Consider the following 18176-nt stretch of genomic DNA (forward strand, 5'->3'; position numbering starts at 1 on the left):
TGAATACTTGTGTACTTTTTTTTTTTTTTTTTTTTTCTTCAATAAATTTGCAAAGATTTCAAACAAACTTCTTTCACGTTGTCATTATGGGGTATTGTTTGTAGAATTTTGAGGAAAATAATTAAATTTAATCCATTTTGGAATAAGACTGTAACATAATGTGGAAAATGTGAAGCGCTGTGAATACTTTCCGGATGCACTTTGTGTGCTATCAGGAAACATACCTTCATTGGATATTAAGTTGCTTTATTAAATAAATCACAAATAAAGCCACCACAAAAGTGAACTGCGCTTTTTTTTTATTATTATTATTCTTCAGGCACAAGAGAGCCATTTTGGCATCAATGTTCAAGTTCAACGTTTGAGTCAACGTTCCAAGTGATTTTCAGAATGAGGACACTCGCAGTATATACAGACAAACTTACAGGTACATACCCAAACCCCAACAAGGCCACTAAATCCATTTTTTAAAGTGCTCAATGTATCAAGTATAACCAGAAAAAAAAAAAAATCATCCATTCTTGCAAAGCGATGCAAGTGTTCTGTTACCCCAAAAAAGGAAAAGGCACCAGTTGCAGACATTTGTATGGCTGGGAAACATTTCTCAAATATAATGATTAAGCATACAGGGTCATGTAGTGAACACTGGAACAAAGCCAGTCATTTCTGAATGTTAAGGTTTTTCGAATTTGGCGTACGCTCAATACAGCTCCTTCGGGTAATGAGTGTGTGCATCTTGTATAGTAAAGCTTTCTAAATATATATCAAAAAAAAAAAAAAAAAAAAAAAAAGGATAAGGTGGGGGGGGGGGAGATTTGGGTAAACCCATGTAAACATCCAAGAGCAAAGATTTTACATTAACCTTAACACGGACTTTGTACTAATGAACATGAATGTTTAAACATGCAATTGCACCATACGTAACCGAAAGTGCAATAAGTGCAGATTAACTACAGCCTTCAATAGATCCAAAATGCCCCATCTTTTTTGTGTGCCTATATAAGAGATACATGTTCAGTCCTGGTACAGAAGGAAACCAGAGAAGGTGCTGTATTTCCAGCTGCTGCCATAGATGGCACCACGATGCAGCCGCAGCCACACCTGGTCTCCCTGGAACAACTGGAGTATTGCATGGTTACTGGCGGTCTCATGGTCTGGAGCTCCGTCATTGGCATACGCGGACACCATCACCTCTTCATTGCGCATAAGGTTGACGTACAGAGGCACACTGATTGCCAGCTTTAGGATGTGATAAATGAAGACATACGTGCCCGCAGCAGGGCAGGTGAAACGGCCGGTGGCTGTGTCGAACATTTCACCATGGTTGGTGTGCATTAGGTCGAAGGCGATTGGCTGATCTAGAGTGCCAGGGGCGAAATTGGCAGTGCGGGCAGCGGAGAAGGCCACGCGGAGCTGGGTGAGCGGGTACATGTGAACGGGCATCAGAGTGTGTGCTCCCTGGGGGGTCATGGGTACTTCCATTTGTGTGATGGAGAGTGTGTTGCTGATTCCAGAGTCGAGTGGATATGCCCCCTCCCTGTCCGGGCTGCTCACTTGAGAGGAAGTAAAGAGAAGAGAGACAGAACAATACCATAAATTAATGGTTGCATAGGGTTTCCTCAGTGCCATGGAGCCATTCTCTAGGCATTAAGTCTGCTTGGTCAATCATGGCATTCTGCAATAAAAAAAAAAATAAAAAAAATATAATGATTGCTAAATTGTGTAATTGATCATTGTCCAAGGCTACTGACTTCCAACATACTGTGCCTTTTTTCAGGTCTGTCATTTCACTCAATGGACTCTTCTCACATAATTTCTCAAATAACTTCTCACATCATTTACACTAATATTTCATCTCCATTTATTTGGCAAGTAGCCGTGTAGCAGTCAGGAAAATATACAGCTGGTCATTATCGCCAGGGGCTGACTGGACGTCGGGATCACTGGGCGTTTTCCCGGTGGGCCGCTGGGTAATTTGGGCCAGCCCGTGCTACAAGTACAGCCAACATGCTCACGCAGACCCCATTACAGAGTGAATATTCACAATACTCCATAAGGTAAAGCCAACACAACGGCTTTTATTTTGAAATTACTTGCACATCGTAGTGCATTTCCACATATACACATGAACTCCGTACCTCAAGTGGACCTCATTATTTGACATACAAATCACAATAATGGTGACAACCAAAAACAACATTAAAAGGAGCAGGATGTAAGATTCAGACACCCTTGTTATTAATGACACCTGTGGCCCTTAAGTGAACTGCAGCCAGCTACCTGTTGCTCGTGCTCTCGCTTGTGCACACACTCCATAGGGACACGAGCATCGGCCAAAACAATAATGTAACATACAAAGAGACAACGTGATTCACCGGCATCATGCTGACAGATGAGGTAGCATAATTAAAATTACAGTTATGATTGTTTTACTACAAACTTTGAGACTGCATATTATATTTGACTCTCCAGTGCTTGAAGAGGGCTAAAACAAAGTGTGGATATAGGTCTGACTATGTGAGACTGTAGTTTGAAGTAATCACTTTTCTTTGCATGATACATTGACTGCATTTATACGATAGCCTATGTCGGCGTTAGCTAGCTAGCCAGCTTTATCAATAGCTGTTAGCTAAATTTGGTGGATGATGACAGTAGCAGTTTATAAAATAGACTGTACATTATAAATATGTTGACAATTCAGTATTGATGTGATCCCATCACAACTGTCATTTTGATATATCGATGCACTGTTGTTTTATAATAGAATGTATATATTTTCTGTATAACCAAGTTACATTACACTAAAGAATGGATCTTTTTGCATTATCTTGAACATTGTCTAGCATTCAGGAATCAAATGCCCTGCCGATGTTCACTCTAGTTTTTGCTCAATCACGTTCCCACTTAGCCAGATGGGATTCAGTAGATAAATGTTTATTTGTTTGTTTGTTTGTTTTTTTGGCTTACTCAGAGTTTGTGTACGAGTCGGTGTTGTGCTAGGAGCCGGACGTTTGCTGGATTCCATCTCTAACATAACGTTACCTAATGTTGCAGACCTTCTATTGACATGGAAGAGAAACTACAGTTGTGCTCAAAAGTTTGCATACCCTGGCAGAAATTGTGACATTTTGGCATTGATTTTGAAAATGACTGATCATGCAAAAAAAAAAAAAAAAAAAAAACATTTTAAAAAACTCTTAAGGACAGTGATCATACAAGTCATTTATCACATAGTTGTTTGGCTCCTTTTTAAATCATAATAACAGAAATCACCCAAATGGCCCTGATCAAAAGTTTACATACCCTTGAATGTTTGGTCTTGTTACAGACACACAAGGTGACACGCACAGGTTTAAATGGCAGTTCAAGGTTAAATTTCCCACACCTGTGGCTTTTAAAATTGCAATTAGTGTCTGTGTATAAATAGTCAATGAGTTTGTTTGCTCTCACGTGGATGCACAGAGCAGGCTAGATACTGAGCCATGAGGAGCAGAAAAGAACAGTCAAAAAGACCTGCGTAACAAGGTAATGGAACTTTATAAAGATGGATATGGATAAAAAAAGATATCCAAAGCCTTAAATGCCATTCAGTACTGTTCAATCACTTATTAAGAAATGGAAAATTCAGGGATCTCTTGATACCAAGCCAAAGTCAGGTAGACCAAGAAAGACTCCAGCCACAACTGCCAGAAGAATTGCTCGGGATACAAAGAAAAACCCACAGGTAACCTCAGGAGAAATACAGGCTGCTCTGGAAAAAGACGGTGTGCTTGTTTCAAGGAGTACAATACAACAATACTTGAACAAAAATGAGCTGCATGGTCGAGTTGCCAGAAAGAAGCCTTTACTGCGCCAATGCCACAAAAGCCCAGTTACAATATGCCAGACAACACCTTGACACGGCTCACAGCTTCTGGCACACTGTCATTTGGAGTGACAAGACCAAAATAGAGCTTTATGGTCACAACCATAAGCGCCATGTTTGGAGAGGGGTCAACAAGGCCTATAGTGAAAAGAATACCATCCCCACTGTGAAGCATGATGGTGGCTCACTGATGTTTTGGGGGGGTGTGAGCTCTAAAGGCACGGGAATCTTGTGAAAATTGATGGCAAGATGAATGCAGCATGTTATCAGAAAATACTGGCAGACAATTTGCATTCTTCTGCATGAAAGCTGCGCATGGGACACCCTTGGACTTTTCAGCACAACAATGACCCTAAGCACAAGGCCAAGTTGACCCTCCAGTGGTTAGAGCAGAAAAAAGTGAAGGTTCTGGAGTGGCCATCACAGTCTCCTGACCTTAATATCATCGAGCCACTCTGGGGAGATCTCAAATGTGCGGTTCATGCAAGACGACCAAAGACTTTGCATGACCTGGAGGCATTTTGCCAAGACAAATGGGCAGCTATACCACGTGCAAGAATTTGGGGCCTCATAGACAACTATTACAAAAGACTGCACGCTGTCATTGATGCTAAAGGAGGCAATACACAGTATTAAGAACTAAGGGTATGAAGACTTTTGAACAGGGGTCATTTCATTTTTTTTCTCTGTTGCCATGTTTTGTTTTATGATTGTGTCATTCTGTTATAACCTACAGTTGAATATGAATCCCATAAGAAATAAAAGAAATGTGTTTTTCCTGCTCATGCATGTTTTCTTTAAAAATGGTACATATATTACCAATTCTCCAAGGGTATGCAAACTTTTGAGCACAACTGTATTACTGAGGCAAGGCTCTCGGGAGCGCACATAAACATCACATCTTTTGGATTTCCCCGGCAAAAGCGACCCGCTCCCTTCGCATGAAAATCAGTCCACAGACTTTAATAGGCAACCTAGAAAGTCTGGGAAGGGCTAATTTTTTTAAGTTGCATTACAAGCCGTTCGCACAGTCGCAAAAAAAAGCCGAATATTACATACATATTACAATTATTACATATTGCACTTTTAAGTACAAGATGAGCTCTGAATAGTCACAAAATGACATAATTGCAAGTTACAACAAATACAATAACAGCAACATATATAAAATCTGCAAACAGTAAAGCTATGAGCAGTACATAGTCATTTGCATAATTTATTCATACCGCTAAGCATTACTGGGAGCAGAAGTGTGGCTTGCTCTTTGGGTCTTTTTTTAAAGGATAGCAGTTTAACGCTTAAAGCATAGGGCTTTTCACTTTTTCCTCAAGAATAATCTGGAGAAGGAATTAAAACTGCATATATAAAAGACACAACAAACTTACATAGTGAAAATATGAGCAATTAATCTGCAAATTATCTGCAAATATCTACACTTTAAGAGGTATGTTTATTATTACTTTTACATCTATATTTGTTTACATTTATACATGTACCTGTACATATTCTGGACAACTTTGTTTTCATTGATTTTTTTTATTTTTTTTTTATATACATTTACATAGAGTATTGTGGGCAATTGACATGAAATATGTGTCCTGCTGTGTGACACTGTCTTCATCTATTTTAAACAAAATGTTGTGATCTTCTATGGTTATAGCTTATATAAATTAAGACAATAGTTTATTTGCACTTCTGGAAAACGTTGAAAGGGGGCCGTTGTCATGACTAGCAGTCAATAGAAAAGTTTTTTTTTTTTTTTTAACCCAACACAAATTTGAAATTGAGGTGGAAAATGAAAACAATGAGCAAGTGTGTTATGGCATGGTGCATTTTGGGCCAGGTTTAGTGGGCCGCTCTGGGCCAGAAAGTCCAGGGACACTTTTTAGTCCCAGTCCGCCCCTGATTATTGCAACATAAAACCTTTGAGTATTCACTCTGTAAAGGTTTATTTTGCAGTAATAACTGTACTTTATCCATTACTCATTTCATAAGAAAACTGAGTATCATTGAAAATGTATACCACTGTTCCTTTGTGTTGCTGTGACTCCACCTCGTTTGAAGTTCTGCTGATACCCATTTTCCTGTAAAACAAAATGTAAAACTACTGACTATCCTATAAGGAATATTCCAGGTTCAGTACAAGTTAAGCTCAAATCAACAGCATGTGTGGCATATTGTTGATTACCAAAATTTTTAAATAAAATATCTGGGTTACTGTGAGACACATACAATGGAAGTGAATTGGGCCAATCCGTAAACAATAAAATACTCAAGGTTTTGAAAGTAAAGCCACAAGACAAACAATGTGTGTAAACATGATTTTACTAATAAAATCCCATCCTAACCTTTTCGGTGTAAAAGTTATCCAAATTTTACACCATGACGATGACACCATAAACACAAAAACAACTGTAAAAATGGTGATTTAAACAACTTTACAGAAGAATTCATGTAAGTGCTTTTGTTAAATTGTAAGCTTCACATTTCTAACTTTAAGCCTTCCAAACATTGGCCCCATTCACTTCCATTGTAAGTGCCTCATTGTAACCTCAATTTTTGGCTTTTTTAAATAAAAGTAGGGACGAGTTGAAATCATGCCACAAATGCTGTCACAGTTGAGCTTAATTTGTACTGAACCTGGAATATTCCTTTAAAGAGCAGATCAATGATAACATTCTCACAAAACTCAATATATACAGTAAACCTTAAACATTTTCTGAAACCAGTGTTTATCAAAGGTCTAAACCCATTAAAAGACTGAATGCCTTACTCTGGACACGTAAAGGGCAGATCCAGGATCTCGGTGAGTCGTATGGGTCTGGGACATGAAGCCCCCTTCTGGAGAGCGCACATTCACTCTGTAGGCCTCATAACCACCTACCAGTCAGGTTCAAGCAACAGCCAAAAAAAAAAATTAAAAAAAATAAAATAAAAAAAAGTTTTATACGACTAACTCAAGCATTTTCTATACAAACTAAAATGGCAATAATGCATTTATTTTTCTTTACCTTCAAGTCACAAATGCACAAATTATATTTAATAAAGATTATTAAAAATCTTGTCCAAGAATAATTGTACAGTCCTATGTACGGTGTAAATAAAGGAAAAATGAGAAAAGGAAACCACAAAGTGACCAGCACAATTTTATGAAAGTGAAAGACTTAACTGAGATGAGTAAAGGTGAGAGAGAGGATGTAAGAGACCAAGGAAGAGAAGAGAAAGATACCTCTGTAGCCACCAGGTGATCTGTTTGAGTGAATCAAACCCCTGCCTGCACGCGTCATACCTCTCGCTGTCCTGCGGGGGTAGCAGGTCTGACCCAGACGAGACGGTGGCTGTGGGGCAGAGAACGTGTGACCACCTGCACTGACAGGACACTCCAGCTGGTACTGGCCCTCTGCAAGGACACACACGATTGGTAGGCAACAATGAGGGAGATTGTGTCTTTTTACAAGTAGACTGATGCAAAATTGATCTGACTGTTAAGTCCATTTATTATCAAATATTATTTATATATTTATATATATATATATATATATATATATATATATATATATATATAAAAATCATATAATCAATAATAATTATATAATCCCAACCTCGAGTGACCAGTTGTGTGTGTCTGTGTGTGTGCATGCATGTATGTGGGGACATTGAATAGTAAAACCTGAAATCTACATTGTGGGGACCCAAAAGTACATACAAAGGAAAACAGCTCAAACAAATATACCAATCTGTAGGTCATCTTCAGGCAGGTTGAGTTCAGGTGGTGTCTGGGTGCTGGCGGTGGAGTAACTGGTTTTGGCTGAAGTGTAACTGAGATGCATGGACTCCGAGAACCCACTCTCATCTGACTTAATCACTGAACTCTCACTGATGGGCAGAGAGGCCACATTAAACACCTGACCGAGAGAGAGAGAGAGAGAGAGAGAGAGAGGTTTGAGCTACAAGTCAATCAGCTCAGAAGTTGAGACTAGATTTATTTGCATGATGTAAAAATGTTTGGTCAAGAATGTTGAGGAGTGCGTGTCCATATGGAAAACATAAGTATAATAGTGTATTATGCTCACAGAGTGGATGTTGTGGAAGCCGTTTTCTACACTGATGGATCTGTGACTGGGTGGGGTTGTAAATGTCAGCTCAGATACAGAGGTTGACGCTCCATTGCATAACTTCTGCTTTTCTGCCTGACGCACACACACACAAACAAAAATTAAATCCCAGCACACCGGAAACATTCGCTATTTTCGTAGCACCATGCGAAGCCCTCAATTTATTTTCCACTTGCAAAGCTTATCACCTTTAAACTTTCCAGACCTGAACTCATCAAGGCCACAAACTGATATTTTAAATTACTTGCTTTAAAGTCTACAAGTTAAAACAAAACCAGAGTAGTGGTCAACCAATATGGGATTTCCCAGTGGCAGATGCCGACACCAAGACAGCAAGGTGGTGGATTTAAATTTATGGCAGCAAATGGGACAATTTTTGTAATCAAATTATTCATTTATGTAATTTTTGCAAAAATTCCATTAAATTCAGTCAATAGTTTGATCAGTTGATGGCAATAAAAACTGCAAAAAGTAATCAGACGATCTACATGTAATTAGCAATGCAATATATATCTAAAGGCTGTAAAATAAGGCTCAGAAGTACAGCAGAATTCCCAAAACCTCTTTGGCTTTGACTATACACTGCGTGCGGAATTATTAGGCGAGTATTACGATCTTATTTTCATGCACATTTTTCAACTCCAAACCATATAAACCTGAATGCTTACTGGATTCAATCATTTTCAGGTGGCATGTATCTGTGTAATGAGGGAGGGTGTGGCGAAAGTGACTAACACCTTATATCAAGGTGTGCATGATTATTAGGCAGCTTCATTACCTCAGGTAAAAATGGGCAAAAAAAAAAAAAAAAAAAAAAGATTTAACTGACACTGAAAAGTCAAATATTGCAAAATGCCTTTCAGATGGATGCAATACTCTTGAAATAGCCAAAATACTGAGGCGTGACCACTGGACAATCAAACGTTTTGTTGTGAATAGTCAACTGGTGCACAAAAAACGCATGGAGAAGAAAAGGTGCAAATGAACTGCAAAAGACTTGAGAAGAATTAAATGTGATGCTACCAGGAACCCATTATCCTCCAATGCTACCATATTCCAGAACTGCAACCTACCTGGAGTGTCCAGAAGTACAAGGCGCCAAGTGCTCAGAGACATGGCCATGGTCAAGAAGGCTGAAACACGACCACCACTGAATATATTCACAAGTTGAAGCATCAAGATTGGGCAAAGAAATACAGACAGATTTTTCAAAGGTTTTATGGACAGATGAAATGAGTGACTCTTGATGAACCAGATGGTTGGGCCCGTGGCTGGATCACTAATGGACACAGGGCACCACTTCGATTCAGGTGTCAGCAAGGTGGAGGGGTACTGGTATGGGCTGCTGTCATTAAGGATGAGGTAGTTGGACCTTTTCGAGTTGAAGATGGACTGAAACTCAACTCTCAAACCTATTGCCAGTTTCTGGAAAGTACTTTCTTCAAGCAGTGGTACAGGAAGGCATCCTCAGCATTCAAGAAGGCCATGATCTTTATGCAGGACAATGCTCCATCACATGCATCCAAGTACTCCACTCCTTGACTAGCCAGCAAGGGCCTCAAAGATGCCCAAATAAGGACTTGGCCCCTTTCTCACCTGACATAAATACTACTGAGAACTTGTGGGCCCTTCTCAAATGTGAGATTTACAGTGAGGGAAGACAATACGCCTCTTTGAACAGCATTTGGGAGGCTGTGGTTGCTGCTTCAGCGAAAGGTGATCATGAACAGATAGGCTCCATGGATGGAAGGCTCATGCAGTTATTAAAAAGGGTGGCTATATTGGTCACTGAATATTTTTGAAAGGCCAAGAATGTTATTTAATTGTCATTTTGTGTTACTTATTTGTTGCACTTACTCTAAAAATTGAGAATAAATAACTGAGTTGGGAGAAATTCTTTTTGTAATTTAGTTGCCTAATAATTGCGCACACTTATATATTCCCCTAAGACAAAACTCACTTTTTCTTTGTTAAACATTCAGGTTTGTGGATCAATAACATTTTGGATTGACTGAGAGCATTGTGTTTGTTCAACAATAAAATTAATCCTGAGGAATAAAATTTGCCTAATAATTGGGCACGCAGTGTATTCACAACAGAATGAACTGTGATGCCATATTTTCATTACATAGGAACGGTCACACACACACACAAAGGAATAGTTCACCCAAAAAAATGAAAATTCCGTCTATACATTTTCAGTGAAGGTCTTGATGTCCGTTGCACATTCATGAGAAAAGCTCAATGACAGTGGTACATCTTTACGCAAGAACTTCAGCGTTAAACCTGGTGTTCTGCATAAGTCAGAAACTACATGAGGGTGAGTAAATTATGACAATTCTCACTGTTCAGATGAACTATCCCTTTAAAATACTCCTGTTGGGTTTAGCAGGCCAGTCCTAACCTGTACAGGGCTCAGGTTTTCTAGAGGGAGTGAGATTGAAGATCCCCTTCGGTACAAAGGTGGAGAGGTGAAGTCCTCACCTTGCTTCTACACACACACACACACACACACACACACAAACCATGAATAAACAGTATGGTTTTGTAAAATACTAAACAGATAGTCATTAGTGCTATAGGAGACAAATAGCCACAAACTACAGTGATCTCAGAAAATTTGCTTTAAATTCACACTCTGAGCGGAATATATAATGAAGAAAAAAAAAAATAATAATTGCTTTGGGTGAAAGTGTGACTCCTTACATGTGGTTTATCTTCATGGTGTAGATCAAGGTCGGAGCCATTCATAGAACGATCTCCATTTGACAGACAGTCTTTCCCTTCTCCAGAGAGCAGGATGTGTAAGGGTGTAGACTAGGATTACATAAGAACTTCATTTTAGAGTGTCAAAAGACAAGTCATGTCAGGATTTGGTAATATAGAAAGTGCTGCAGCTAAATTGCTTACACGTTGGGACTGAGCCAGAATATCTGATGGACTTCTTGTTAATTCCCTTTGTGCTGTATATAAGAAACAGACAAATGTAAATGCAAGGTTTGCACTTTGTCCTGTTCTAATTGTATAACGTATGTCTAATATGGAGTCGTCATGTACCGAGGGGAGTAGAGGATCCAGGAGACGGACGGCATCTCTTTGATCGAATGCTACTAGGGGACGTTTCCCCATCCAGAAGAGACTCCTGCAAACATTGGTCAGGGTTAAGCTAAGATACGTCTCTGAACCAGGAGAGTAGCAACAGATTGCATGAGCCACAAAACCATGAAAAATACATTTAAAATGAAAATTTTCCTTAAATGACAAGAGCTTGGATAAATCCTGAAAAATGACTTTAATCATGCCTGCATGAAGCTGAAGGAGCCAGAAATCTGGTCCATCAGGGACTCCAGCTGCTGTTTGCGCTGAACTGGATCTTTAGGTAACCGAGATGGAGAGCTGAACACTTCCACTGTCACAAGCATCTGAAAGTCACAGCATAAAACAAGTAGACAAAGTCTACAGACAGCGGTCATCATCTTAAAATAAACCTTGAGGGTGATCAGACTCTGACTTAGATCTCACTGAAAGGGTTTATTTTGCAAAAATGACAGACTAACTGTATATTACTCTGCTTATTACACTGCTACTTGTTAATAAATGGATATGAAATATTGATTTGAGTTCAATTAATTTTATGTACAGAGGAAAGACGGTAAAGTGATACGAAAAATATTAAACTTGCACAGCGTAGGAGATTATGGCAGGGAATTAATATCACAGGCTTCAAGGGAATAAAAACTCTGCCGTGAACACCGCTGCCTCTCTCACAGATGACCTGAATACTTTATATGCTCGTTTCGAGGGAAATAATACCATCCACTGTTGCACTTGTGTATATGGTTGAGTGACAAAGGGATTTGACTGATTTGATTACCAAGGACATTGGTGAAATATAGCTATTAAACAAAAATATCTGACCACAGAATGCTGCAACTCACTAATCAAAATCAGACCGAGTCGAATAGTAGTACTAAAGGGTTTAAAAAGGAACATTCTTGGTTCAATACAAGTCAAGCTCAATCAACAGCATTTGTGGCATAATGTTGATTACCACAAATTAATTGACTCATCCCTCGAATTTTTTAAAAACAAAAAATTTGGGTTGCAGTGAGGCACTTACAATGGAAGTGAATGGGGCAAATCTGTAAACATTAAAATAATATGCTTTAAAAGTATAGCCAGTTAACATGATTTTAGTGATAAAATTGCTTAGTTACCTTTTCTATGCAAAGTTAAACCCAATTTTACAACTTCGTTGCCATGACAACGTAATGCCATAAATTCTGTGATCCCGCAAAAAACAACAATTTAAACAATTTTACATCTCAAATAATGCACAAGTTTTAACTGAAGATTTAAATGTAGTGTAAGTGTTTTTATACAATTATAAGTTTCACATTTCTGACTTTAAACCCTCAAATGAAAATTGGCCCCATTGTACAGTAAGTGCCTTGGGGGTTTTTTTTTTTAAATGGAGGGACAAGTCAATTTATTTTTGTGGTAATCAACAACCTGGAATATTCCTTTAACTGGGGTCAAACATTACAACATTTGTATTTATCTGAAGAACTTACTGATTTAGAGTCATGATCCCCCTTGCTCTTCCTCTGTCGTCTCTAGGGAAGACAACACATCTGATAAAACAAGGCCAGTTTTTTCCCCCCACATTTTACTGGACTATACGTTTAAGAAACAAAGGGCTGTAAATATTTTGTTGCCATAGCTAAATGTGCTTCAGCAATGGCTCAGCAAATCACAGGCAGTCAGAGTAGAAAACTATTTCCCCAACTCTTCCCAAACTACTAACATGCAAGTAACGGTTCAGCATCAAAAATGTGCATTTTTATTTTTGGCCTTTTTGCCACTTTGTCCTTAGACCATTTCTATAGACGGTGTTTTTCACCTCTTTAGGGTCTGTTATGGGGCTCTTCATGGGATCTTGAGTCTTTGGAATCAATCCTGCCACCCCTTTCCACGGCTTCTGTATGGGGGACCGAGCAGACACTGGAGGATCGGAAAACTCCATTTCCCATGAGTCCGGTGGCTCCCTTTCCTTCATTGCCAAAAACTCATCCTTCCAGTTGTGATGTGGTGTTTTCTCATCCTGACTACACTCCTTGACACCAATTTCAGATAGGTATCGTCTGTTAAGAAACTGCCATCATTCAGAAGTTACTGATCTGCTTGTGTTTCTACAAAACACTGCATCAACGCCAAATAAATCTTGATTTAACTTAAGGGATCATTTGACAAAAAATGAAAAATTCTCATTTATCCTCATGTATGTCAAACCCCATATGACTTTTTCCCCAAAGAAAGTCAAATGGTGACAGAGGAGATCATTCTGCTCAATATCTCATTTTGTGTTAAAGGGAAGAAAGAAAGTCAAACGGGTTGGAACACCATAAGGGTGAGTTTTGGGCAAACTATCCCTTTAAAGACGGTCAGTATTTCTGTTGTTTTTACCTCTTTTGAAGGCACTTCTTTTGAGCTCAGTTTCACCAGTGCTAAAAATACAGAAGAACATCACATTCATTGTTATGGACTTAAAATATATGCCTCAATTATGAAAAGATGGGTGGTTGAATTTAAATTTTAATTTGGAAGACTCACTGGAAAGGCTACATGACCTGGATGAAGGGTCAGACTTTTGGTTTTCTGTCTTCTCCTGGCTAACATTTTGAGGAAGTGATATGTGATCAAAGAACCCACAGTCTACTAGTCGAAGAAGCTTATCCTTCATGTGCTTATCTGTGGAAGAACAGCAGTACCGTTTGAAAAATCTAAATAACTGTCAACACAAATCACAAAAATGACTCTGTAGTATGACATCTTATTTTAAGGGAGACCGACTCAGTCTATTAGATAATATCAGTAAACACTGATTTGCTAGTATACCAGATTGAGCCAGAAACTCACATGTCGAGCCAGCAACTGTCTTTTCTTTCCCTTCCATCAGCTCCCAGTAAACAATAGCAGCCTGTTCCATCTGATCGTCCAAACTACAGCACAAAACAAAACAGGAAGATCAAGCCACAATAGACTAAATAGACACCAAATACAATACTGTGAAGACAAAAGAACAGACATACAGTACACCACATACCCAAATGCACACAGCTAGAGATTTTTCTTTATACAAACAAGCACATTAGTATAAAAATGTTCAACTGCCAGTTGTTTGTGCATTCATAATAATTATGCTTTACATGTTTCAATTTCATAAAACAATTCTATTGGATTGAATATTATTTTGAAATTAAAATGCATAAATCCTAAAAAACAAATTCAAAAAAATAAATAAATTGATGTACTGATTCACCAATAAATCATTCAGATCAATTTGTGAACCAGTTTAACAATTTCACAGCAGCACATAACAAGGAAAATATACTTTCACTATAGAGAGTTCAATGATTTTAAGATTATTAATTGCAATGACTTTTCCAGGCCTGGTTTGTTTGCTTATTGGTGATTTAAAAGGTGCACGCAGTAATTTCCCCATTAGTTTTACTCCTAAAGAAATGAATTGTAATTTTGAAACATGTGTATAAAATAATGACCACTCACATGAGATGAAGACTCTATTCATATCAGTAACCTTATAAAAGCAGTTTTATTCTACATGGGGGCTGCCATTTTAGGATCACATGACTAGCTGAATACTACTCGTATAATCTCAGTAACAGTCTTGTTATTGGACACTTTCACTCTTGAATTAAATTAATCATGGCTGATTGTGAATAGTGAATTTCTATAATGGTATCTGTAACTGAAAACTATTGATTTTGAATGATGCTGCATCCACACCACTAGGTGTCACTGCAAGTCCAAGATGACAAGCAAAAAGTTACTGAGTGCCAGCTTCCATGGCTATTTTTAATGGCAAAAACCATATAAAATGTAATAAAATGTGAAAAACACAATATAAACATTGCCATAAATTGTTCCATGACTGTAAGAACCCTTTAGACTTTACTAGTCCAGAGGCCTAGTGTGTGGTGTGCAACTTTGCATCACAAACCTCATTTTATGGTCTCTTTTGCATCCTAGTAATGAAGCCAGATCAAGCAGGTTCTCCATGTCCTGTGTGGACAGGTAATGGGAATGTTGTCTCGAATTGCAAAATTTCCTCTGGACATCCTCTCTCTGCAGACTGTGAAGGACATACTGCACCTGAAGCATCAGGCTCAGACGTCTCTTCTCTGCCTCAATCCTATTCAACTTCTCTTGACGAACTGCTTTCCGCTGAGCCTTCAGCAACTAAAGACACAATCAAACAGAAAGCAGCACAGCTGGCCTTCAGTGCCCTAAATTCTTGGCCATTTTAAATTTATACACATACAGCACATCTTACTGGAGAACAACTGCTATATACTGTACAGACATGGAGTGTAGCTCCTTAATTTATGAATGCGTGTATGTGGCAGAATCTTACATCTTGTGTGAGGTCACCAAGGGTCTTCTGCAGCTCTTGGGCAAATTTAAGATTGTGGACCACCTCCTTGTATTTCCCCACAGCTTCCTACAATACAAAACGTGTGTCTTTAATATGGAAAGAAGCCCCATATCCTACAATGTAACACACAGAGTGAAGAATGTTTACCAGTTGGTCTTGATTTAGGGTTTCGCCGTTCTTCAGCCTCTCATTATATCCCTCCAGTTTCAGCTGGAAGAAACAAAAACAGCTTGTTTTACAACAAAAGCAACACTAAAAGTGTTGGTTCATGACAAATTAATAAACCATTTTTTTTTTTTTTTTTTTTTCCCAAGCTAGACATTAAGGCACCTTCTTTTTCTCAATGTTGCGGATCTTGTGCTTAAGGCAGATAAGGCCATCCTCAATATACTTCTCATAGCCGTAGTAGGTGGTCGAGGAGTTGAGGGCGAGCTGGAGGGCGGGGAGCGCTCGAGAAGAGTCTGTATTAGGGCTGCCCTGCCCACTGTCCATCTCCTCGGCCAACTCTGAGGAAGTCATAGTCTCTAGAGTCCGAGATGGTGACAGATGAACCATGATCTTAGTGTCTCTGAAGAGGGAGATATTAACAGAAGGGTCAATCATTTATTATTGAAATATAATAAACTTACGAGCACACATGGAGGTTAGGTTTAACAGGAAGCACTAGGAAGTACAAAATATTTTTTTGTTCATGGCTATGCGTGGAATACTATCTACTTAGTAAATACCTCACAGTATATACGGTTTATAATTTGATAACAACATTGTATAATCATGAAACCATTCCAGTTTTATGGTTTACTTTCATGCTGCCTTTATGTCCTTTTTGGTGCTTGAAAGTTTTAGACCCCATTGACTTACATTGTATGAACAAAGACATCTCATACATTCCTCAAAATATCTTCATTTGTGCTCCGCAGAAGAAAGTCGTTCAAGTTGGAAGGGCATGAGGGTGAGTAATTGATGAGAAAAATCATTAATGGGTAAACCATTTTAAGGTGCACTTAGTGCAAATCCAAGATGACAAAAAATAAAATAAAAACAGACACTTACAGTAGATGCATGGATGCAGCATTATTCAAACGCAACCGTTTTCAGTTACCAGTGGCCTTACAGAACTTCACTAAAGTCAGCAATGATTAATTTAATGCATGAGGGAAAATGTCCAATAACACAGCACTTACTGAAATTAAGCGAGTATATTAGGCTGGTCATAGATTCTAACATGGCAGCCCCCATGAGGGGACCCCTCTCAGTGTAATATAAGAGAGCTTTTATAAGGTTACTGATGTGAGTGGAGTCTTCATCTAATGGGAGTGCTCATGATTTTATAAATATGTATTCAAATTACTATTGCTTTCTTGAGTAAAACTTTGTAAACTTAGTAAAACATTGTGTGCATCTTTAAATAATCTTTAAGATTAGCGTTTAGCATCATGCAAATAGCTGTCACCCTTAAAATGTATGATATGCCAGTAATAAAAGAAAATCGCAGCATATATATATATTGAGCAAAACCATACCTGAACATAATGAATGATAACTTGATGTATGACGTTTTAAACAACCTAGACATTCGTCTGGACATCAGCCAGCTCTAACCATGACATGGCATTTACGACTACACGCAAGAACGACAAATACTACATTGTGCACGACATGCAACAAATGAAACCCATAAGTGATCCATCTTACGGAAATATCAGTAACATAACATCAGCTAAATAACAGCTATACCTTCAAATGCTATTTCTGCACATAGAAACATGGGTTATGCATCCTGCTACCACCAAATCCTGCTGGAATAATTTGCCATTCAAACAGAGCAATTGCAGTAAAGTAAAAATGCATCTTTTATCGAGGTTTTATCTCATTTAACTGATGTGTTCCAGAATCATCGCCTCCAAACAGCAACCAAAAGCCAGCACCGACAGGCTGCCACCACCCAAATTTCCACGCCGAGAACATCTAACTTGATACAGGACAAATAACCCCCCAGATGCATGTAGTAAAATAACCCGCAGGTGCAACCAGCAAAGCATCCGACCAGTGCACGCGCATATCTCACCGACCTCATGCGTCTCTGCAGGTGCGCGTTTGTTGTGTTATGATGTCGCTAGGATGACTTGGGTGGAAAGGATGACCATTTAGATTCAACGCAAATGAAATAGCCTTTCGGTGAGCTGGTGGAAAGACAACATAAAGCAGTGTGTAAACAGAGAGGGCAGATCGCTGCCGCCTCTCACCTTTTTATGCCATGAGAACAGAGGGAATCCTAGCAGCTGGAGGAGCAATCATGACGTCATACAGTCAAACACAGCACTATCTATCTATCTATCTATCTATGTCTGTCTGTCTATCTATCTGTCTCTGTTTGTCTGTCTGTCTCTATATCTATCTATATATCTGTCTGTCTATCTATCTGTGTCTGTCTGTCTGTCTATCTTCTCCCTGTCTCTCTCTCTATCTGTCTGTCTGTATCTATCTATCTGTCTGTCTGTCTCTATATCTATCTATATATATATATGTCTGTCTTTCTACATATCTGTCTCTCTCTATATATATATCTATCTATCTGTCTGTCTCTGTCTGTCTGTCTTTCTACCTATCTGTCTGTCTATGTCTGTCTGTCTACCTATCTATTTGTCTGTCTGTCTCTCTATCTGTCTGCCTGTTTGTCTGTCTGTCTGTCTCTCTGTATCTATCTATCTGTCTCTATCTCTCTGTCTGTCTCTAT

The 18176-nt window shown here is 38.7% G+C and overlaps 1 protein-coding gene across 8 annotated transcripts; it reads right to left on the reverse strand.

The window, feature by feature from the left end:
• Window positions 1–292: 292 nt before the first annotated feature.
• On the reverse strand, window positions 293–17738 carry LOC127437040 (caprin-2-like). Of its 8 annotated transcripts, none has more exons than XM_051691672.1 (21): window positions 17686–17738; window positions 15770–16007; window positions 15587–15649; window positions 15419–15505; window positions 15005–15243; window positions 13900–13982; window positions 13594–13731; window positions 13447–13487; window positions 12884–13135; window positions 12555–12596; window positions 11283–11402; window positions 11038–11122; window positions 10891–10943; window positions 10687–10797; window positions 10385–10471; window positions 7939–8055; window positions 7599–7770; window positions 7095–7265; window positions 6639–6745; window positions 5889–5949; window positions 293–1553 (listed from the first exon to the last, which is right to left on the reverse strand). In XM_051691672.1, exons 2-21 carry the CDS (start codon window positions 15992–15994, stop codon window positions 1015–1017), a joined length of 2793 nt encoding a protein of 930 aa, XP_051547632.1. In that variant the 5' UTR covers window positions 15995–16007; window positions 17686–17738; the 3' UTR covers window positions 293–1014. The 8 variants fall into 8 exon arrangements, with proteins under 8 accessions (XP_051547632.1, XP_051547634.1, XP_051547630.1 ...); XM_051691674.1 differs by lacking the exon at window positions 17686–17738 and adding an exon at window positions 17512–17655 and having other exon boundaries at window positions 12884–13096; XM_051691670.1 differs by lacking the exon at window positions 17686–17738 and adding an exon at window positions 17512–17655.
• Between the last annotated feature and the right edge of the window lie 438 nt (window positions 17739–18176).

The sequence above is a fragment of the Myxocyprinus asiaticus genome, chromosome 47, assembly GCF_019703515.2.
Source record: "Myxocyprinus asiaticus isolate MX2 ecotype Aquarium Trade chromosome 47, UBuf_Myxa_2, whole genome shotgun sequence".
NCBI classification, from domain to species: Eukaryota; Metazoa; Chordata; class Actinopteri; order Cypriniformes; family Catostomidae; genus Myxocyprinus; species Myxocyprinus asiaticus.